This window comes from Pelobates fuscus, chromosome 12 (genome assembly GCF_036172605.1).
Source record: "Pelobates fuscus isolate aPelFus1 chromosome 12, aPelFus1.pri, whole genome shotgun sequence".
Classification (NCBI taxonomy): domain Eukaryota; kingdom Metazoa; phylum Chordata; class Amphibia; order Anura; family Pelobatidae; genus Pelobates; species Pelobates fuscus.
In genome coordinates this window covers 121,372,174-121,393,743 of record NC_086328.1, presented here as the reverse complement: position 1 = coordinate 121,393,743, position 21,570 = coordinate 121,372,174, and the positions used below count along the sequence as shown (strand labels likewise).

At 40.1% G+C, this 21,570-nt stretch overlaps 2 protein-coding genes across 2 annotated transcripts in view; both read right to left on the bottom strand.

The window, feature by feature from the left end:
- Positions 1-21,570, bottom strand: part of LOC134579425 (golgin subfamily B member 1-like) — a 146,027-nt gene that overhangs the window by 69,380 nt on the left and 55,077 nt on the right. The gene's annotated exons all lie outside the window — the stretch shown is intronic.
- On the bottom strand, positions 716-10,311 carry LOC134578357 (guanylyl cyclase-activating protein 2-like). The gene is made up of 4 exons (XM_063437347.1): positions 10,008-10,311; positions 6,953-7,102; positions 2,176-2,284; positions 716-962 (listed from the first exon to the last, which is right to left on the bottom strand). Exons 1-4 carry the CDS (start codon positions 10,278-10,280, stop codon positions 835-837), a joined length of 660 nt encoding a protein of 219 aa, XP_063293417.1. The 5' UTR covers positions 10,281-10,311; the 3' UTR covers positions 716-834.

Genomic DNA, 21,570 nt, shown 5'->3' with positions numbered 1-21,570 from the left:
CTGGATGGACCCAAATATGCCTTGAGCCCTTTCCGCATGGGAGTAGTGTATCTCTTTTTTAAGATTATTGCATATAAACCATCTGTGCCCACACAAAATGGATTCCCTGTGCCACAAGACCCATAGGACAGGCAGTGACCCCTTGTCTTATTATTATTATTTAAGTGCCAGCACATTTTACAGCACTGTACAATGGGACTTGCATCCCAGAACATTTCACTGTGTCTTAGTCTGTTTGTGACGATGGATGTTATATGCTTGAAATATCCAGTTTAGAAATGCATGTGATTATGATTTTATATATGACTGCAAAGTCATATTGCAGCGGAGTTCACAGGCCGCGTTTGTTTTCTAACCTCAAGAGACCAGACACACAAATTCAACTTATATATTCACACAATGAAAGGAAACGTCAACTTTATGCTTTGACATCATTATATTTTTTTATAATAACTGCTCAAAATCTACAACCATGATGACAGTCCATACATTACTCTGATCATTTTTTAACAATCGAGAATGTAAAATAGACATTCTTTACTATATTTGCACGTATGAAATTATCTATCTATCTATCTATCTATCTATCTATCTGTCTATCTATCTATCTATCTATCTATCTGTCTATCTATCTGTCTATCTGTCTATCTGTCTATCTATCTATCTATCTATCTATCTGTCTATCTATCTGTCTATCTGTCTATCTATCTATCTATCTATTTGACATAAGGAAGGAATACAGTATATTAATATACTTTTCTTCCAATGATTACTGGACTTGTCATTAAAAGTGAGTTCTATTGTTCTGGGCAGCCCAAAGTGAGCGTCTCCATGTTAAAATAATGCACTCTTTCTTCTTTGCTCCATAACCCAGTTGCAAGGACTCGTGTTAAGTTGCAGCATTTCTAAAACCCATCGGTCGTTCTTTGCGCCCTCTACAAACTCCTGCAATGAGAGCAGTCCTGCAAAAAAAAAAAAAAAAAAAGAACAGTATTATTTTCTATGTATAGATAGATCACTAGGATTTACTTCAACGAAGCTACGTGGTAACCTAGCAATTTCAGAACATTATCATGCTTTTTATTGCTGTGCAGCTCAGTGATACACCAACGCTGTAGTGGCTATGGTGCTCGGAGTTTTTAATAAACTGCAATAATTACTTGCTAGGGTTAACTTCACCTATAGTCGCTGTCTACCAGACAGCCAATAGAGGGACTTCTGGGCTGTTATGCATAAGGACGTCCAGCTTCGCCCTAAAGCCCATAGGAAAGCATTGAATAATGCTTTCCTATGGGGAAATCCTAATGCGAGCGTGGTCATGCGCATTAGGTCTCCCCCGCCAATATCAGCCAGCGAGAAAAAGAAGGCAGACCCGAGCCAGCGCTGAGGGATATCGCTCCGGACCCACATAAGTGACAGGTGTTTTTAACCCCTTATGCACCACGAGGCAGGGGGACCTTGACAGAGGGGAAGCTATAGTGCCAGGAAAAAAAGTTTTTAGCTCTAGGGTAAAAGGTAGGGTGAGGGGGGGGGGGCAGCCAGTCCACTATATTGAGTGTTCTGGGTTCCTATAGGCCTCGTTTCCACTGAGCGGATCGGTTTGGTTCGGTTCGGTTCGCTATTTTGGGTGTTTCCATTATGAAAGTGGTCCATACAAGCGAACCGTACCAATCCATTCAGGGTCCTGCTTCAGATGTAGGGCCATAGAAAATGGAACGGTTCGGTTAGGGCAGAGCTACTATACAATCCATTGATTGGTGGACAGGAAGAGCATTTTTTCTAAACCCCGCATGGCCCTGAAAGGTCTGACTTGCAGTGGAAACGCTCACCAGAATGGGCTGGTCCATTCTAAACCTTCCAAACTGTACCGACCCGAACCGATCCGCTCAGTGGAAACGAGGCAATAGAGTCCCTTTAAGTATAAATGTATTTGACTAAGGACATATGCTTTATTGTTGAATGTGCAGTAAATGTTCCTTGTCCATACAATACTCCTTAGTTGCACAGTAAATGAACATGTGAATGTTTACTCAACAGAACAAAGTAAGACAAGCATAAATTATAATATAGAAAATTTGTGAGCACGTCATGATGGTCACTTCATTATAACCACATAAGTAGACTTTTGTTCTTTCTATCGACTACTGAAATTTTGAACTAATATTGAATGCTTACCATCTCCGTTTTCATCAACACTTTGAAAAATCCTTTCACATACGTCATCTGGACTCAGGAACTGGGCCTCTGAATCCCTCTTCCAGTCTTTCTTTACACTATAAAAGGACTATAGAGGAAAAAAGTGTATTCTTTAAACCCTGCCTTCATAATATTTTAATATTAATATTTGATTTAATTATACTGAGGTTCATTCATTGGAGAACTCTAACAAAACATATATATGTATTTCTAACTTCATATCTTTAAGTCTAACATTATACTCCTTGCCAATTTAAATATATGGGCTCCCCTGTAACAATAATATAAATAAGTTTAAATTACGTTCTATCCTACGCCGTGATGGTCTCAACACCGTTACTGATGATCTCAACCAATCCAAAGTTTCTCCCTTGTGGCCAATGACTATAAAGACGCATAAAATCGGTCTTGCAAATATTGCAGGTCCGTTATAGAAAGTGGCCTTAGTGGCTGTCTGAGAGTTGTATAGAGTCTCTGCCTACCACTCACTTTGAGGACACTTAGTATTCTCTATGAGACCACTGACTAAGGCATGACCCACTGCGGAGACAAGTCTCTGAGAAGTTACCAATTGGGATTAATCGTTGCCCTTTATTAGTTCCACTGGTACACTGGAAGATCTATATCCTCACTCACATTTTTTGTCTCTTCGTATAAAGTATGTTGGAAAATACACAGTTTTGGTTTGAGCTTTAATCTGAAACAATAAAGATGTATTTTAAAACGGTCCTGTCACTCCACTCTCCCCCCCTTCCCTGGAAAAAAAACTCAAAAAGATAACATTTTCATGAAATCCCAACCCAGTCAAAAGTTATCAAAGGCTACTTTGTCTTATGTATTTTTCCTACACTAGGGAAAACTGGACATAAATAAAGAGCTAACACTGTCAAGCTTTGTAATGACTTTGTCTATGGAAGATTCCACGATCTCACAGGAACTTCCATAGACATCAGACAGTGTTGTACTCACACGCATGCACAACAGTAGAGCACTGACTTAGGTTCTTGGCATCTGAAGCACTAGGAGGTGCAGAGGCTGACAAGGAAGAATATGGTTGTGGCTACGAGGTAAAAAATTCAGGTAAGTTATCTCACCTTTCCATGCACCCCACTGCCACCTCACTGCAAGCGGCAAAGTTACCAACTGGGGTCTTTGCAAAACGTGACAGAGCCTGCATTAACTCTCCACTTCCAAAACCTGCCATCGATATTCGTAGCTCGATGAGCTTCTGATTTAATGGCCTTTATATTATTATTATTATTATTACTAGAATTTATAAAGCCCCAACATATTCCGCAGCACTGTACAATTGGGTAAAAAATAATACAGTATAAACAGACCAATACAAAATGTAGAGGGCCCAGCCGTGAGCTTACAATTTAAAGGTTAAAATGGGGAGATGAGACAACAGGTAGCAGAGAAATTTGGAGGTGATGGCAGAGATAATTAATTGTATAATTGCAGTAACTGATAACATGTGAGTGGAATGAGGAGGTGATTGACTGTGGTACCAAACAGTTGGGAGAGCATGCTATATAGTTAGAGGGAACCAGGGTGGGTGGTAGAGCTGAGCACAATTGAAGAGGCTTGTTGGAGAGATGTTGGGATATTGGGCCTTAAAGTTACAGCGTCAATTGAATAGGCTTGTTGGAGATATATTGGGCCTTAAAGTTACAGCGTCAATTGAAGAGGCTTGTTGGAGAGATGTTGGGATATTGGGCCTTAAAGTCACAGCGTCAATTGAAGAGGCGTCACGGTAGTTTACCCCAACACGCAAGATTTAGTCCAACAATTGATAATATAAAGCAGATACGTCTTACCGGACCTTAGAATGGCCGGACTCGACGTAACAGAGAAGTGACAGAGTCAGGAACGAGCCGAGGTCAAGGGAACAAAGAGACAGCAAAAACAAGAACTAGCCAAGGTCTGTTACACAGGAATCAGTAAGCCGGCAAACAAGACAAAACAGGGATAAAGAGAAAAACGGATTCAAATACAAAGCCAAGGTCAAACACGAAAAAACACAACTGAACAATACAAGCGCTAAAGGGAACTGAATCAGAAACCACGATAGGGCAGGGAGTTAAGGGAGAGGTAAGTATAAATACCCTAGTTTTTAATTTGATTGACCCCTGTCATATCCACGCCCCCAAAACATGAGTGTATGGGGAATGTGGGATGACAGGGGCCAATGGGAGACCGTTTTACATTTCGGCTCCCAAGGTGCCTTTAAGAGCGCGCCTGAGACGTGCGGCGCGCTCTTAGAGCTAGGCGGGACACATGACCGCATCTCGCGGTCAGTGCCCGCCTTCATCAGAACTTTGAACGAGCCGTGCTCGGCTCGTGCAGGACCGCGCGCGGCGGGAATAGAGGACCTCTGCCGGCCCCCGGATAAGGTAAGTAACGCTACAAGAGGCTTGTTGGAGAGATGTTGGGATATTGGGCCTTAAAGTTACAGCGTCAATTGAAGAGGCTTGTTGCAGAGTTGTGGAGATATTGGGCCTTAAAGTTACAGCGTCAATTGAAGAGGCTTGCTGCAGAGATGTTGGGGTATTGGGCCCCTAAGTTACAGCGTTCCATTGAAGAGGTTTGTTTCAGAGATGTTGGGGTATTGGGCCTCTAAGTTACAGCGTTCCATTGAAGAGGCTTGTTGCAAAGATATTAGGGGATTGTATAGAATATCATCATACTTTTCCATTACAGCTTTGTGGAAATGGCTCCATCTCAAAGTTAGGGGTTTGATTCCAGCCAAGGTCATTTTATCATCTTATCATTCCAAGGCAGTGGCGTACCTACAACGGTCGCAGGGGTCGCGGCTGCGACCGGGCCCTTCACTGCACGGGGCCCGGCTTCAGCCACGACCCCTGCGACCATGGGCCTCCTAGATGCCGCCCCCTCCATACTCCCCCTGTCAAAGGTGGGGCCCAAGAGCCACCTAATGGACCCCCCCTACTGGCCACCTAATGGACCCCCCCTGGTGGGCGGCAGAATTCCTGTCAAACACGGCGAGGGAGCTGTGTTCTCTCTGATCTGCTTCCTCGCGGGCTGTCTATTCATGCCGGGAGCTGGAATATGACTTCATATTCCGGCTCCCGGAATCAGCAAACGGTGCGCAAGGGAGCAGATCAGAGAGAACACAGCTCCCTCGCCGTGTGTGACAGAAACTCTGCCGCCCGCTGCACTGAAGCCCCACTGGACCCCAGGGACAGGGAGGCTGGGTGGACATTAATTATTAATAATTTGTGTGTGTCTGTGTATGTCTGATGTGTATGTGTGTGTGTCTGTAAGTGTATGTGTCTGTAAGTGTGTGTGTGTGTATGTGTTTGTCTTTGAGTGTGTGTGTCTGAGTGCATGTGTGTGTATGTGTCTGTGTGTAAGTGAATGTGTGTGTCTGAATGTGTATGTGTGTGTCTGAGTGTGTATGTGTGTGTCTGAGTGTGAGTGTACGTGTGTGTGTCTGAATGTTTGTATTTGTTTGTCTGTGAGTGTATGTGTGTGTGTCTGTATGTGTATGTGTGTCTCAGTGTGTGTATGTGTGTGTTCCTGTAAGTGTATGTGTGTGTCTGAGTGTGTGTATATGTGTTTGTCTGTGGGTGTGTGTGTCTGTAAGTGTATGTGTGTCTCAGTGTGTGTGTGTCTGTATGTGTGTGTCTGAAATGTGGGTGTGTTTGTAAGTGTATGTGTGTCTGAGTGTGTCTGTGAGTGTGTGTCTGTAAGTGTGTGTGTGTCTGTGAGTTTATGAGTGTATGTGTGTGTGTTTCTACATATGCCTGTCTGTATGTATGGGTCTCAGTGTGTGTGTGTGTGTATGTGTGTGTCTGTATGTATGTGTCTGCATGTGTATTTGTTTGTCTACATGTGTGAGAAAGGGGAGGGGGACAGGGATGTGTGGGGTGGAAGATAGATGTATGGGGGGGCCCCAGGGCAATTTTTGCACCGGGGCCCCGTGGTTTCTAGTTATGCCTCTGTTCCAAGGGCAATACAATTAAAATTATTGAGTGGGGGTAAACATAAACTCTACACCCCAGAACAAACTAAGGCCTCATTTTAATATTTTGGATAAGTTTTTCAAATAACAATCTGCAAAAAAAGAAGAAGAAAAAAGAGAGAGAAGTCAAGAAAAAAAGAAAAATGTAAATCAATGGGCAGCTAATGACAGACACTATGATGTCTGCTCTTCCCGCCTCTAAAGCTGTGCCGCAGCACACAATGAAGATGTTGCAGAACAAGACGTACCCGATGGAAAAACAGCCACCGGATACAGGTGAACTTCAATGAGGTGCTGCGGCAGGATAATGTCTTTTCTAGCAATTATGGGATTAACCCATAATGCAGCAGGATGATAAAGTAATTTCTACCAATTATGGATTTAACCCGAAAATGGAGTACAATCATTCTGCTCAACCTGAATGGAAGGGAAGTGTAGAGCCCTACTGGGACGGTGCAACTTAAGGGTTAATATGGCTAATGTACCCAGCATGTCCCCCGCCGGTGTTATAAATAATGTATGAAACGTACTTCATTAAATATTGAATGTGTTAAAATGTACAGACTTGTCTTTTACCATCCTTTCCTCTGTTATGTTACTGTACAAGTTGACGTGCTGTTAATGTTTATAACTTCCTGAAGCCTCAGTGATATTAAATCATATATTCCGTTTCTCTTAGATCCTGCAAGTTTTTTACATTTCTAATGCAAATCATTTTTTTCGTTATTATATTTAATCTTCTAACACACGGGGCATTTAGAAAAATACCTCTATGATTTCTTTCAACTCCTTCTTATCCACACAGCCATTGCCATCTTTGTCGTAGATTTTAAAAGTCCATCGTAACTTATGTTCTAGTTTCCCACGGAGAACCAGATTTAGGGCAGCCACATATTCCAGAAAATCAATGGCGTTGTCCTTCAAGAGTAAAAGGATAAAATGAATGCGTAACTGAGAGAACAGTGTGCCTGCTGTTAATGTGTTGTGATAGCACATTAATTACAGGGATTTTTTTCAACATTCTTTATTTTTGCAGTGCTATAATAGGCAAGCAAGCTTTTGATGACATTTCCACAAGAGTATATACGGTATGACACGAGAAGTTGCAAACACAATACACGACATGTCAAGATTGTTGCACTTTTTATGAAAATAAAAAAAATTAATGAAAACAAGATGAACACTATTCTGGATACTATTAGGCAATATATTAAAGGGACACTATAGGCACCCAAAACACTTCAGCTCATTGAAGTGGTTTGGGTGCACTGTCCCTATTGCACTTAGTGCTGCAATGTAAAACTGCTGCGCATGCGCATTAGCGCCTGATTGTCGAGGGACATCGGAGGAGGCAGCGCTGTGACCAAGCACCGAGGGACTTTGGCGCCATGGTCAGGTAAGAATGTAAAGGGTTTTTAAACCTTTATTTACCATGTGGAGTGGTGGGGGTGGGGGAGGGGGGAGGGGTAGGGAGGGCGAGGGGCGGCAGAGGGAGCTATAGTGCCAGGGATACAGCTTTGTATTCCTGGCACTATTGTATCCTTTTAAATTCTAGCCTGAGCTATGTACAGATCTTAAAGTAAACATAGAAAATGGTAGCAAGCTAGTAAGAGGAATAATCAGTGCACACGAAAACACGAGTGGTGATAGAAAGTTGTATAACGGGGCGTACTGCAGGAATACTAGTAAAATAAGATTAGATAAGTATACTGACTTTACAAGATAATATATAGGAGGAGAAAACCACCAGATAGTATGTATTCTGGGCACTTACATTGATGATCAGTTTTTTTAAGGATAAAAGAAACCAACCAATAAAAGGATCCTTTTTGTAAAGGATAAACATACTAACCAATGATATTTTGAGCACATCATGGCAAATAGAAGAACTTTTAACCCCTTAAGGACCAAACTTCTGGAATAAAAGGGAATCATGACATGTCACACGTGTCATGTGTCCTTAAGGGGTGAAAGAGTGGTTAATCTTAAATAATTAGCAACGGCTCTTCTTTAAATAAAGATTTGTTAAATTTCTTGCAGCGATACTCTAAGCTCCAAATTAACTTTAGCTTAAAGAGACACTGTAGGCATTATAACCATTTTATATCATAGAATTGGTTAGAGTGTGGGGGGGGGGGGTCCACTGTGATTGTCACTCTATTTAGTGTTAAACCATTTTGAATGATGGACCCCTGACCCCACACAGCCCCCCCCCCCCCTTACTGGGGTGATTACACACTTCCTTGTAGCCATACCAATTCATACCACCAATTGGCTCTGTGATAGGCTGAAAGCAGTCAGCTGGCACTCACAGTCAATCACAGCCACCCATTTCTGCTCAGGCTAATGTTTCCTCATCAATCCAAGCAGCATAGAGGGGATGGGGCTGCTAGAGACTCCTGTTTAGCATTAAAAACAGTGAATGAAAGGACAGTGCCAGGGTATACCAGACACTATAACCCCTTAAATTTTTTTTTATATTTTTTATAAAACGCCAGCAGATTCTGCAGAGCTGTACAGTAGGTGGACTAACAGAAAGTATTTGCTATGAGACAAGTTGGGCGGACAGGAACAAAGGGTGCTGAGGGCCCTTCTCAAAGGAGCTTACATTCTAAGCTGGGGACTGTTTTTTTGCTGTGGAGTTCTCAATAAAACACATTACTGACAGGGGGGGTATGATAGAAACATGACGAGACAGGGGGATATGATAGAAACATTTAAATACATAAAGGGAATCAACACAGTAAAGGAGGAGACTATATGTAAAAGAAGAAAAACTACCACAACAAGAGGACATAGTCTTAAATTAGAGGGGCAAAGGTTTAAAAATAATATCAGGAAGTATTACTTTACTGAGAGGGTAGTGGATGCATGGAATAGCCTTCCAGCTGAAGTGGTAGAGGTTAACACAGTGAAGGAGTTTAAGCATGCGTGGGATAGGCATAAGGCTATCCTAACTATAAGATAAGGCCAGGGACTAATGAAAGTATTTAGAAAACTGGGCAGACTAGATGGGCCGAATGGTTCATATCTGCCGTCACATTCTATGTTTCTGTATGTTTTATTGCTATGGTGATCGTTAGGCACTCACAAACACCATTCATTATTATGCATTTTTTAGGTTATAAAGACCCATGGTGATCTGATTCACATATCACATCACTATGCGATTCATTGCTATGGAGCTCTGTGATACACCCACATCCGAGTTTTAGCAAAAAGCACAAATGAAGCTAAAATTTTTCCAGCTTAGTTATTTAACCCTCAGTTTTATCATTTAGATTTAGCCTAATTTTATATTGTCAGATATTTTGTGCATAAACTTGTTAATTTTTTTCCCTTAAAAAAATATTAGAATATATGTATAAAAAAAGAAAATAAAAAAAAACACATCTATATATGAAAAATATCAAAATAATAATTTTTTTTAAATATTTTTCATAATATCAAATAATTTTAAAAGTTTATCCAACAATATTATATCGAGGGTTTAATTGGGAGTTTAGTAAATATCCCTTGTAGGTGTATTAAGGTAATAGAAAATAGAGTATACAGAATAGGAAAATAGGGACTGATGATTGGTGTCTCGAATAGACCTCTCCAAAAGATATGCTTTCATGTTATCACTGCTTTCTGAAAAAAAAAAAAGACAAGACATTATGATTACATTTCTGACGACTCCTAGCCAACTTGGTGGTTGTTACATTATGGGATTTTTGGAAAAAGACCAGGTAGGTCTGCAGACTTACTGTAAGCCAGGGCTGAGCCAGCATTTATCATAACATAATGGCTGTATAGATCAAAAGAAGCCGATTTGACTTACCCCATTCCTATCAAACGAGCTGAACATTCGTTCTATAAATTGTGATTCTTCCTTGTTAGCTGAAATTCCAAAAAAACGTTTAAATTCATGGAGATGCAAGGCACCGCTTGGACATTCTAACACAAACTTCTTATACATTTCCTGCAAGTCTGCAACGTCAATTTCGTCATTACTAGAGGTCTGATTTTGCCCCATATTTAAACGTCCCTGGTTTTTCTTAGTTCTTTGGCTTAGATTCACAAAAAAATACAGAATTATGTTCCCATTACGCATCTCGAAACTGAATGCCAGGTGTATATGTCAGCCTTCGAGAAAGAAAAACCATCCAAATGCTGTCTGTGGGAAATGTGATTGGATGAACATATTAATAGGGGAATGGAGTGTAATCCAATCAGCTTTCTGATCCAAATTCTGAAGTCTCTGCTTTCACCAAAGATTTAATTTGCTTATAGAGATTAGTTTATGCTACCGAAAGACTTGCTATTTGTTACGATTATATTTCAAGTTACAGAAAATTACTTTGAATATTGTGATTCTTTAAATTGTATTTAAAAAAAAAATACATTATTATATTTTATTAACCACTAATAAAGCGGCTATATGTTACAGTCTCATAATGGTAGCAATGCTTATTGAGTTAATTAATATCCTAACCCACTTATTAATCCCCTACTTTTAATAGTTAGAACTTTGATATATTAAAAAAACTATGAATAAATAAACAAATATATTTGCTTCTGAATTTCCCTTGTTTGCATCAAATCTGTAGCTTCTCCAAAGGTTGAAGAGTGGCTTAGCTTTCCCAGCCGATCCTGTTCCTCCCATTCTTTTTATTGAGAACACAAAGCCCAGTATGTGTTTGAGGGAACTATAGTTCAGCAACTGCACAGTTCAGTGAGATTTCCTCTTTCTATTTTTACTTTTTCTATGAATAAAACTAATTCCACCCATGATAGAATGGGAAATATTTGGAAATCGCAACAGCTAGAATTTACACAATGAATGAAAACAGGGGACTTGTTTCATAACGTACAGCGCTTTGTGTGAGGGAGTGCTGTAAAAACTGCACCTGTGATAGTATACTTCTCCGTGTTAAAAGTACACTTCAAGTACTATAACAACTTACGCTTCTGACCTACGTTATGGCACAGTTGATCACCCGCCTTCGTTTCCCTGTATTTGGAGTCTCGGAATTCTGTAAATTCTAGGAGGTCATCTGCAGGTTGGGTGCACACCTGCTCTAACTGACATTCGTTTTATTCATACACATCTATGAACATGGCGGTGCTATACCTGGACTCATGTGTCATTGTTTCTGTAGATCCATTAATAAAAAAATTAAAAAACCCTGAAATTAGCTATTGGTACGCTGATATACTGTATGCATGTTATATCAACCTGGAGTGTAGTTTCACTCTTGTCTCTTCATTCATGTCTTTGCATGAATGAGACTACTGTTAATCATGCATATATAGGATATCCCCTTCTCTAAATCTAGTCTGGAGTGCCCCTTTAAACTTTAAACATGTAGCATCCTTGATGCTAGCAGGCTTCTTCTGTTGTCCCCCAGTTCTGTGCCAAACCACTGTCACCACCTGTAGCCTGGCTTTTCCAATCTCATCCATGACATTGAATGGCTGGGAATGTCACACCTGTATAGAAAATGTTCCAGCATTTGGGCTATGAACACATAGTTCATTTTATTTATTGTTCATAAATGACAGACAGCAGTGTAATTTTTGACTGACAGGTTTAATGTCATAATAACACGTACGATTTCAAAAAAACTGCTTTCACTTAGCATTAGTCTGTGGATATACTAGTAAGATGATTACGTTATAGCTCTAAGTAGGGGGGGGGACACACGGCGCACCTGGTAAATATAGATCTGAAGTGGCTGGTTAATTATATGCTATCCCTTATACAAGATAAGCTTCAGCCTCTCGTCCAAAGCCAGAGCTAATCTGTATGAAAACGTCTAAAAGCAGGGCCATCTTAAAAACTAATCAGAGAAAAGTGCTGAGATTAGGTCTAAATGGCGTTGTTTATACATTGATGAATTTTTGATTCTTAGATTAAATGTGACCCTCTCTGCAACATGTAGCACATAAAGTTACTACAAGTACACGCTATCATCTGATGTTCTTTGAAGGACTGGAAGTGGTATGGAGTTTTTATTTTTTATTTGAATTCTTTATTTTTGCAGTGCAGGGTTAAGCGTTCATGTTTGCATTGGTCATATAAAAGATTGATAGTAACATTAGATTTATAGAGTAAACATATGATTACAAGGATTACTGCACAGTTTTATGTGTTTTTAAACGACAGTCAGTCAGCTTGTGTCAAATGAAGAACCACACAGATGACCTACTACGCCTTCAGTAAATACTTCTCTAACAACCTACTTCGTACCCCTACTTTTACCCTTTGTGTCACTATACCCCACTCCCTCTAGAATGTAAGCTCATTGAGCAGGGCCCTCCACCCCTCTGTTCCTGTACGTCCAGTTGTCTAGTTACAATTACATGTCTGCTAGTCCACCCACTGTACAGCGCTACGGAATTTGATGGCGCTATATAAAAAATAAAATAATAATAATAATTAAGATTAATTGAGCTAAGTTTGTGGCAACATGGGCAAAAGCTTGCGAGGATATGCCCGCTGGGTATCCAAATCTGTGTTTCAGGTCGGTTACACTTGCAGGCATTGAGAAGAAAATACATAAAAATAAGAAATACCATTACAGAATAAACAACATTGAGAGTGGGCGCACCCTCCCCTTCCAGTCGAACCGTGAGCTACGTGTGGGGCTAACTTAGGAGGGAGAGTGAATGGTAAAAGATAGTATGAACTTTTTTAAAGATACATTTATTTACGACGATGAAACAAAATGAAAAGAAAAATTGCAGAGTGATAAAGTTCTATACAAGCCATATATTCGATAAGTAAAAAGGTCAATAAGTAATAAGTTCAAATGGTTAAAACATAAAGTGCGCTGTGTCTTTAAATAACTGTGCCTTCACAAACTTGTGCAAAATGCAACACTCATAAAAGTACTAAAGTGCAAAATGTGCAAAACAACCAATAATGTGACATATATAATATGCACTATTATTTACACAATATATTAAAGTGCAAACATTTGTGATTAATAAGTGCTAGTTTGTGAATCAATATGACTAATTGAACTTACAAACCCAAATTTGATAAGGGTAACTGGTTCTCCACATGTAAAAAAGAGACAAAAAATACAATAGTATAATACTGTTTAGTACTTATACATATTTAAAAATGTGATATAACACTCACAAACACAGAGCAGGTAAAGAGACTGCTCAGGCTATAATCGCTTTTTCACTGTTACACAGTGTTTCCAGGGAGTAGACCTCTTGACGAATCCAATGAGGTAAAAACGATTGGGCGGCCGTCTCAGTATGAAATACATTTTATTAGTATAAAATATTCAGCAGACTTATGCAGGCTGGATTAAGATCGCTCAGACATCACTTAAAACAAATCAACAAACATCCGGATACCGGTATTCTGGATATCGTGAAAATTGTCCCACAGTCTCTCGAGCGTCCAATCCTCCTTACGTACTGCGTGCTAGCGTGATGACGCGTTTCGCCGTACAGGCTTCCTCAGATCACGTGTTCCTGTGCCGACCATCCCATTTTAACAGCCTCAAAAAGTGGGCGTGCTTCCATTTTCGACAAAGTCTAATGAGTCCATACAGCTGATTATTCAATCTGTTCATCTAGTCCCTTCTTACTCTTAAAGAGACATACTCAAAACGTCAATTGAACTAAAAATGTATACTGTTAGTCAAGTCTCTTCTTGCTCTTAAAGAGACATACTTAAAATATCAAAAAATGCATATTATAAACACATGTAAAAATTGCTAAAAAAATACTTACAAGTACTATGCATAATAAATGAAATACATCAGGCAAATGTTAAAAAATAAATGTAAAAAAACAAGCACAACAAAGAAAAGAGTATAAGGGGACCACATTACATAAAATTAAAAAGGTCAAACTCAATATTAAGACCAGAGGGTTGTAAGGTATTTAACCTATACACCCATCTCATCTCCACCTTTCCTATTTGTTGTATAAAGTTACCACCTCTCCACGACTTCTTAACACTCTGAATACCTAAAAACATAAGGCCTTTTGGGTCCATATTGTGAAACCTCTTAAAGTGAGCTGATACACTATGTGACTCATACCCTCTCCTTATATTGTAAACATGTTCTGCTATTCTTTTATGCAGAGGCCTAATGGTTCTACCCACATATTGAAGTCCGCACGGACATATCAATAAATATATCACGTTTCTCGTAAAACAGGTAATAAACTCATTAATCTGATGTTCCTCATTAGTGTACTTATTTTTAAATTTACTGATCCCTTTCAAAGTACTATTAACGCTACATTTACAGCCTATACATCTATTGCAAGAATAAAAACCATTCTTGCTAGTTAAGAAATTATTAGTCAACCTATTAACATTATCCTCTTTTGGGTAAATATTCGTTAGAATACTTTTAAAACTGGGAGCTCCCCTAAATGTTATAAAAGGTCTATCTGGTAATAAAACATTGAGTTCCCTATCCTTTCTAAGTAAGTGCCAATGCTTGTGTATAATATGTTTAATTTCTCTAAAATTCTCATTAAAATCTAATACTAAAGGTGCAACTTTATGATCTTGCGTAATACATTTATCTTTTGGTCTAATGAGATCATCCTGGCTATTTTTACCTATTTCAATCCTGGCTTTATGTATCAAATCTACGGGATACTTCTTATATTTAAAGCGATCTTCTAAAATAGAGGCTAGCTCCTCGTACATAAAATCACTAGTACAATTCCGTCTTAATCTCTGGAATTGACCTTTAGGTATATTATTCAACCACGGTGTATAGTGACCGCTATTGTATAGGACATAGCTATTGGCATCAACCTTTTTAAAAAAAAATTTTGTCATGATCTTATTATTCTCAATATAAATGTTCAAATCTAAAAAATTAATACTTGTTGTGCTAATTTCACTAGTTAACGTTATGCCCCAATTATTGATATTTAATTTATTTAAAAATTCTTCTAACATAAAACGAGAACCATTCCAAATAAAAATCAGGTCATCGATATATCTCTTGTAGGTAACCAGGTTCGTCTCCCATTCCACACCACCATAAATAAACTCTTGTTCCCAACCTGACATGAACAGGTTGGCGTAGCTGGGAGCGAACCTGGCCCCCATAGCTGTGCCCTGGTGTTGGAGATAAAATTGAGAGTTAAAAACAAAATAATTATTAGTTAATATCCAATAAATAATAAAATTTATCTGTTCTTTTGAATGTTTCCCAAAATTTTCAAGACACTTTCTAACTGTTTTGCACCCTAAGTCATGTCGGATAGCAGTGTACAGAGACGATACATCACTCGTCACCAGAATATAAGTTCAAACAATGACCCAGAGTAAATCAGCAGTAAGAATCATTAGTTGTACCTTATATATCTTATAGTTATACATCGCTGCTGCAACACCATATCGTGTCTTATCTTGCACTTCCATTAGTGTGTGTTAAAGGACCACTATAGGCACCCAGACCGTTTCAGTTTAATGAAGTGGTTTGGGTGCCAGGTCCATCTAGGATTAACTCTGCCTGCTGTAAACGGGTTAATCCAGCCTCTAGTGGCTGTCTCATTGACAGCCGCTGGGGGCGCTTCCGCGCTTCTCACTGTGATTTCCACAGTGAGAAGACGCCAGCGTCCATAGGAAAGCATTGAGAATACTTTCCTATGAGACTGGCCGAATGCGCGCGCGGCTCTTGCCGCGCATGCGCATACAGCCGAAGATGTCGGAAGGAGGAGGAGAGTCCCCAGCGCCGAGGGAGCCTGTAGGTGTTGCTGTAAGATAAAATAGTGCTTCATCTAGCACTTCATATCAAGGACAACACTTGTTATATTGCAACATTGTCGCTGTCAGACAATATAGGAGTGCTTGATCTTGCACCTTTATTTAAGGTAGTCTGTACACACATTTTTTAATCACCTTTTTTCAAATTACTGAATTTTTTTTAAATATTATGATTAAAAGTTAATTTTTATACTTGTTTTCAACAATCTTTGGTCTGGGCAAATTTCTCTCTTTTTTTCCCCTAGCACTATAATTTCCCTTTAATTATATGACTGACCTCAAAAGCATGGGAACTATATTGTGTATTGAATGAAAATTAATATTTATCATCAATATTCTTTCTATTTGTTTAACAGCAATTCACCTCTTTCTATGTTCCCCACTTTCACTATCTCCAAAAATTGGTTCTCATAACCCTTATCCAACAAGTCTTTCTTTAAACTACCTGCCTGTTTAACATATTGATCCCTTGCTCTACAGTTCCTTTGTAGCCTATTGGCTTTTGGGGACACTGGATAGTCATTTAGGATGATGGCTATTTTTAATATCAATTAAGCGGTTGTATCTGTTGGTTTGACGAATGTCATAGTTTTAATTTCCGAATTTTCGATGTGTAGTGTAAGGTCAAGAAGAAAAGTTTAATGACAAGAAATTGTTAATGATGTATTTAATTTAGTAATTTAGAGTCTTAACCAATCCCTTCCAAATCACCAAAATGTCATCCGTACCGCCTCTATTTTTTATTTAAAGTTGTAATTTTTAATTTTTAATATGATTATTTTTTTGTTTGATCCAATAAGTCGTTTGGTCGATAAATAGTTAGAGAAGGTTTAAAGACTTTAATTTGTATTTAGAATCCATATTCCCTCTCCCCCCCCCCCCGCTTTACTTGTAATACATATATTATTAGCCTTTTAATGATTTTATTAATGCTTGAGCACACATATTGTATGGACAAAACGCATGTTCCGAGTACGTGGAACACAAGGTGGAAAGTGAACGAATCCAGGATATAAGGAAGAACAAGGCAACAGAATATAAAAAGGGAACTAGGAGGGCGGGGCCTGACCGCAGAGCCAAGCAGACGTGTTTAGCTGTACTAAACACGTCTGCTTGGTACCTCGAAAATTGGCACTGTTAAGCCCGCAGAACCGGCTCACCTTGCTGCACAATCGACAGAGGACCGAGAGACTTCCACGGCGATGCCACAACTGTGGAGATACTCGCCGGCCACGCCAACTCGGCCCCTGTGGCCTACCAACATGGACGGCGCACGGGAGACGGCCGCTCCCCGACCGCTGAAACTTGCTACACGCACCGAGGCGAGACTCCGTTCCCCCCATGGACCAGGGTTTTCCCGGTCCCCACCTGCCCCAAGCAATCGACAACCCTGTATCAAACCACCCACCAGGATGCTGGCCCGAACCGTACTAGGCCTAGCAAAACAGAGGAGGTGACCGAGCCGTCCGAGCCCATGCCACAGCCGCTGAAAGGCGACCACATGGAAGCTGCACTGCGACGGCTGGAGAGAATATTTCAGCGTTTCTGGAGAGCCTTATACAAGCACCTGGCACAACCGCCACCGCCACCTACTCATACACTGAAGTCGGGGGGAACAGAAGGGCGAGTTGACCAGAGCACTCAGGCAACTGCGGCAGGGGCTGGCAGCCCATCCGGGCCAGCGGTCACTCGGTGACTCCCTCCAAAGCATCAACCACGCGGTGCGAGGACCGCATGCCGCAGGCGGCGAAATAGCAGCGCGGCCCTACGTATCACCCGGACAAGGGTAGACACGGCCTCACTGAGCTCCCGAGTCTGTGGGAAGAAGATGCCGACCAGTTGCAAGGGACAGGGCCTCAACTCGCCCACGATGCCCAGCTGCTCAAGTGGACCCCAAGAGGCTCACCAGCGACTGGCTACCAGAGTGACCAGGCACTAGCATCGCAGTTACCGACTACGGGCATTGGATGACCCGGAGACTACTCCTGTGTCCTGAGTTCGACTCAGAAGGCGCTAGCAGCTATACACCCATATACCATGGACATAATATTCAGAATTTGCTTAAAGCTTAATGATTTTCTTACCATGCTTTTTCCTACTTCTCACCCTGCATGCTAACCTGTATAGTTACCTGTCGCCCACTACTCCAGGGTGCCTACAATGAGTATAGCTTGTTATGCTTGGCTGCACGTTTTTTCTTTTGGCCTCCACTGGCATAACCAAAGGCATACATGGTGGGTGGGGGGTTTAATCAGCATGACCAAACAATCTATAACCATAACCTGCTGTTTTAAGCGATCTCTATATGCTTGTGCCCATTTACTTGATTTATGCGATTAGGGACATGCCTAGGTAGAGTATTGAGCAACCACCTGGCTGACTAACCTGTACGTTACTCACGTTTATATATATATCACATAGTTCATGACTAGATACTTTCATAACTAATACGCTATGCTTGTTATTAATTTTCTGGACAGCTCACTTAATACAAAATGAGGCTGCCACACGTAGGTGATGTTATATTGTGTTAGCGTGACCCCATCCTGTACAAATATCGTGCATCCCCTCTTCCTTATTCTGTACCCCATTTAATGCTTGCCTCAATAAAAGAAAGATTGACAAAAAAAAAAAAAAAAGAGGGAACTAAGGCAGAGTTTGAACTGTGCTGGTCGTTTTTGAAAAGAAGTGCCTGTTTCTCCTGGACCACAGGGTTGGCACTTTTGATTCCTGAGTGTCACAGAGTATAACCCCAACACGCAGAGTTTAGGATAGCAAAGAACAGACAAAAGGAATATAAACGTCTTACCGGGCCTTAGAGTGGCCGGACTTAACGTTAGACAGAGAAAAGCGTAGTTGAAATTTGAGCCGAGGTCAGGGTAACGGAGAGACAGCGAAAACGAGAGTCAGCCAGAGTCAGATACATGGTAATATTTAGAAGAGCAAACAAGACAGGCAAGGGTTAACGAGAAACTCAGAGTCAGGAAACAAAGCCAAGGTCGATACCAGAATACAATACTAATCACAAGGAACGCACTAAAGGGTACTGGGAATAGAAACCACAATAGGGCACAGAATGTCCAGGTAAGTTTATATACCTTTATTTTTAATTTGATTGGTCCACGTCATGCCTGCGCCCCAAAACATGCGTGAATGGGGGTGCCGAAATGACGTGGGCCAATGGGAGCCGACCGCAATGGATATATTGGTGTATATGCAATACTACTCTATGCTCTGTTTGTCTTATATTTATAGATATTTCTGTTTTGTAAATGTATAAGAACTGTATTAGTTTTATTTTCTGTTAATAACTTGGATATCGGCAATAAAATATACTGTAAATTGCAGTTGCATTGTTGCGGGGGTAGAGCAAACCGTCCTAGAGGGGGGGGGGGGGGAGGGGGGAGAGACCGCAGCAAGCTACTCTTACAAAGAGGCATTTTGGATTAGAACTCTCGATACAGTTTGGCCCAAAGGCCTCAATGAGAAAGTATCATTTCTTTGAATATTATGACTTGGAGTATATAATGTTGTCTAACAAAGAGAGAATACTATTCCTGTTGTTCCCTCAATGATCATTATTTGAAGTATATTTTGTTTTCTAATCCACCCACATAACAATGCATATGTGTTTGCTTGATAGACGCTAAGTTGGGGTATCCTATTAGGATTGACTTCTAATCGTTTTCACACATGCTTTTTCTTCTATTCAGTAATTTTCTCGAACCCCTTTTTTTCTCTTAGGGCTTTTTTTTCTAATCCACATAACATGAACTTGTCACTTACTCTACCTTTAAATATTCTACCAACAACTTCTGTTCCTTCCCCCGTCTCTTTTTTACTTGTATGGCATGATGGGCATCCTCATTTTTCTATACCAGCAGTATAACAAACTTCATTTAGAAATAATGTCTGCATGTGCGGTTTGTTCTTCATAGCTACAGATTGTTATACACTGTTGCCACTTTTCAAGTGTTACATTTTGGCATTTTGGCATATATCTGGAGATAGGAATGATTGATATAAATGTAGAAATAAGGATTACTCCACATTGCATAGTTATTAGGATGTCTATTCAGTCTGCCACTTGCATACATTTTTTACCGAGCTCTTCAATTAGTGTGCTTTTATCCTATCACTCTGCAGACCTGCTTCGGTCTATTTTACTTTTCACTATATCCATGTATGAGACATTGGGTAAACAAGATAAGGAATAAATTAGGCGCTCTCTATATAACCAAAAGTAGTAAGGCAGCAGTAAACCAGCAGGAATTCCCAATACCTGCTTACAGTGTGATATGTAAAATAACAAGGGTGGTGAACCGTGTCAAAAAGTGCTAAAAGTGCAGAATAAATATATTATACATACATATAAATCTTGTTCAATGATAAAAATCCTCAGAGGAAACAAAAAAAAACAGTGGAATAATAGTGCAGTATGCTCTAATTAATAGATACACATTAATATAAAAGCTCCCAGGAAAAGGCAAACTCACACTTTATAGAGCTGCTAAGAGCTCTGCTGTATCACGCCTGGACGGTATAATCCCCGTCTTAGGATGTATAACTGTTGGTGGTGTGGAATATCCAGACTCAGCAACCATATATAGGAGGAAAACCAAAATACAAAATACAATGGTACAGTAAAAAAGCCACAATTGGAATAATGAAATGAAGATTGTCCTACTTACAGTATCCAGAGCAATGACTTGCTCTGGTTTTAGCAGCTTGTGGTGGTATAATCCCCACCAAAGGATAAATGGGTATAACAGGAATCCAGCAGCACCAGCAAGGATATGGAAACCAGAAGAGTATTGAATAAAAAACTAAACTTTATTGTTAAAAAACAATATAAAATGGAATAAGGCTTCCAGTCCTTCACTTAACGCGTTTCGCCCGGATTTGGGCTTTATCAAAAGTGTAAATGGGCTTGGGAATCCGTCAACCTTTTCTATGGAGTCTTAATCATTCAATTACTGTCTGGTGTGGTGCTCTTCTTCCTGTTTCCGTTTCGGTCGCGGGCGTCGACCGGAAGTGACGCGCCGCACCGGTGATGGGATATGTAGTCCACAATGCAAGTACATAATAACATCCTACGGATGCCAGAAGCAACTGTGGGTCGCGATACATCACTTCCGGTAGACGTCCGCAACCCAAATGAAAGTAGGACGTTATTATGTAATTGAATGATTAAGACTCCATAGAAAAGGTTGACGGATTCCCAAGCCCATTTACACTTTTGATAAAGCCCAAATCCGGACGAAACGCGTTAAGTGAAGGACTGGAAGCCTTATTCCATTTTATATTGTTTTTTTTAACAATAAAGTTTAGTTTTTTATTCAATACTCTTCTGGTTTCCATATCCTTGCTGGTGCTGCTGGATTCCTGTTATACTCATTTATCCTTTGGTGGGGATTATACCACCACAAGCTGCTAAAACCAGAGCAAGTCATTGCTCTGGATAAGAAGGACAATCTTCATTTCATTATTCCAATTGTGGCTTTTTTACTGTACCATTGTATTTTGTATTTTGTTTTTCCTCCTATATATGGTTGCTGAGTCTGGATATTCCACACCACCAACAGTTATACATCCTAAGACGGGGATTATACCGTCCAGGCGTGATACAGCAGAGCTC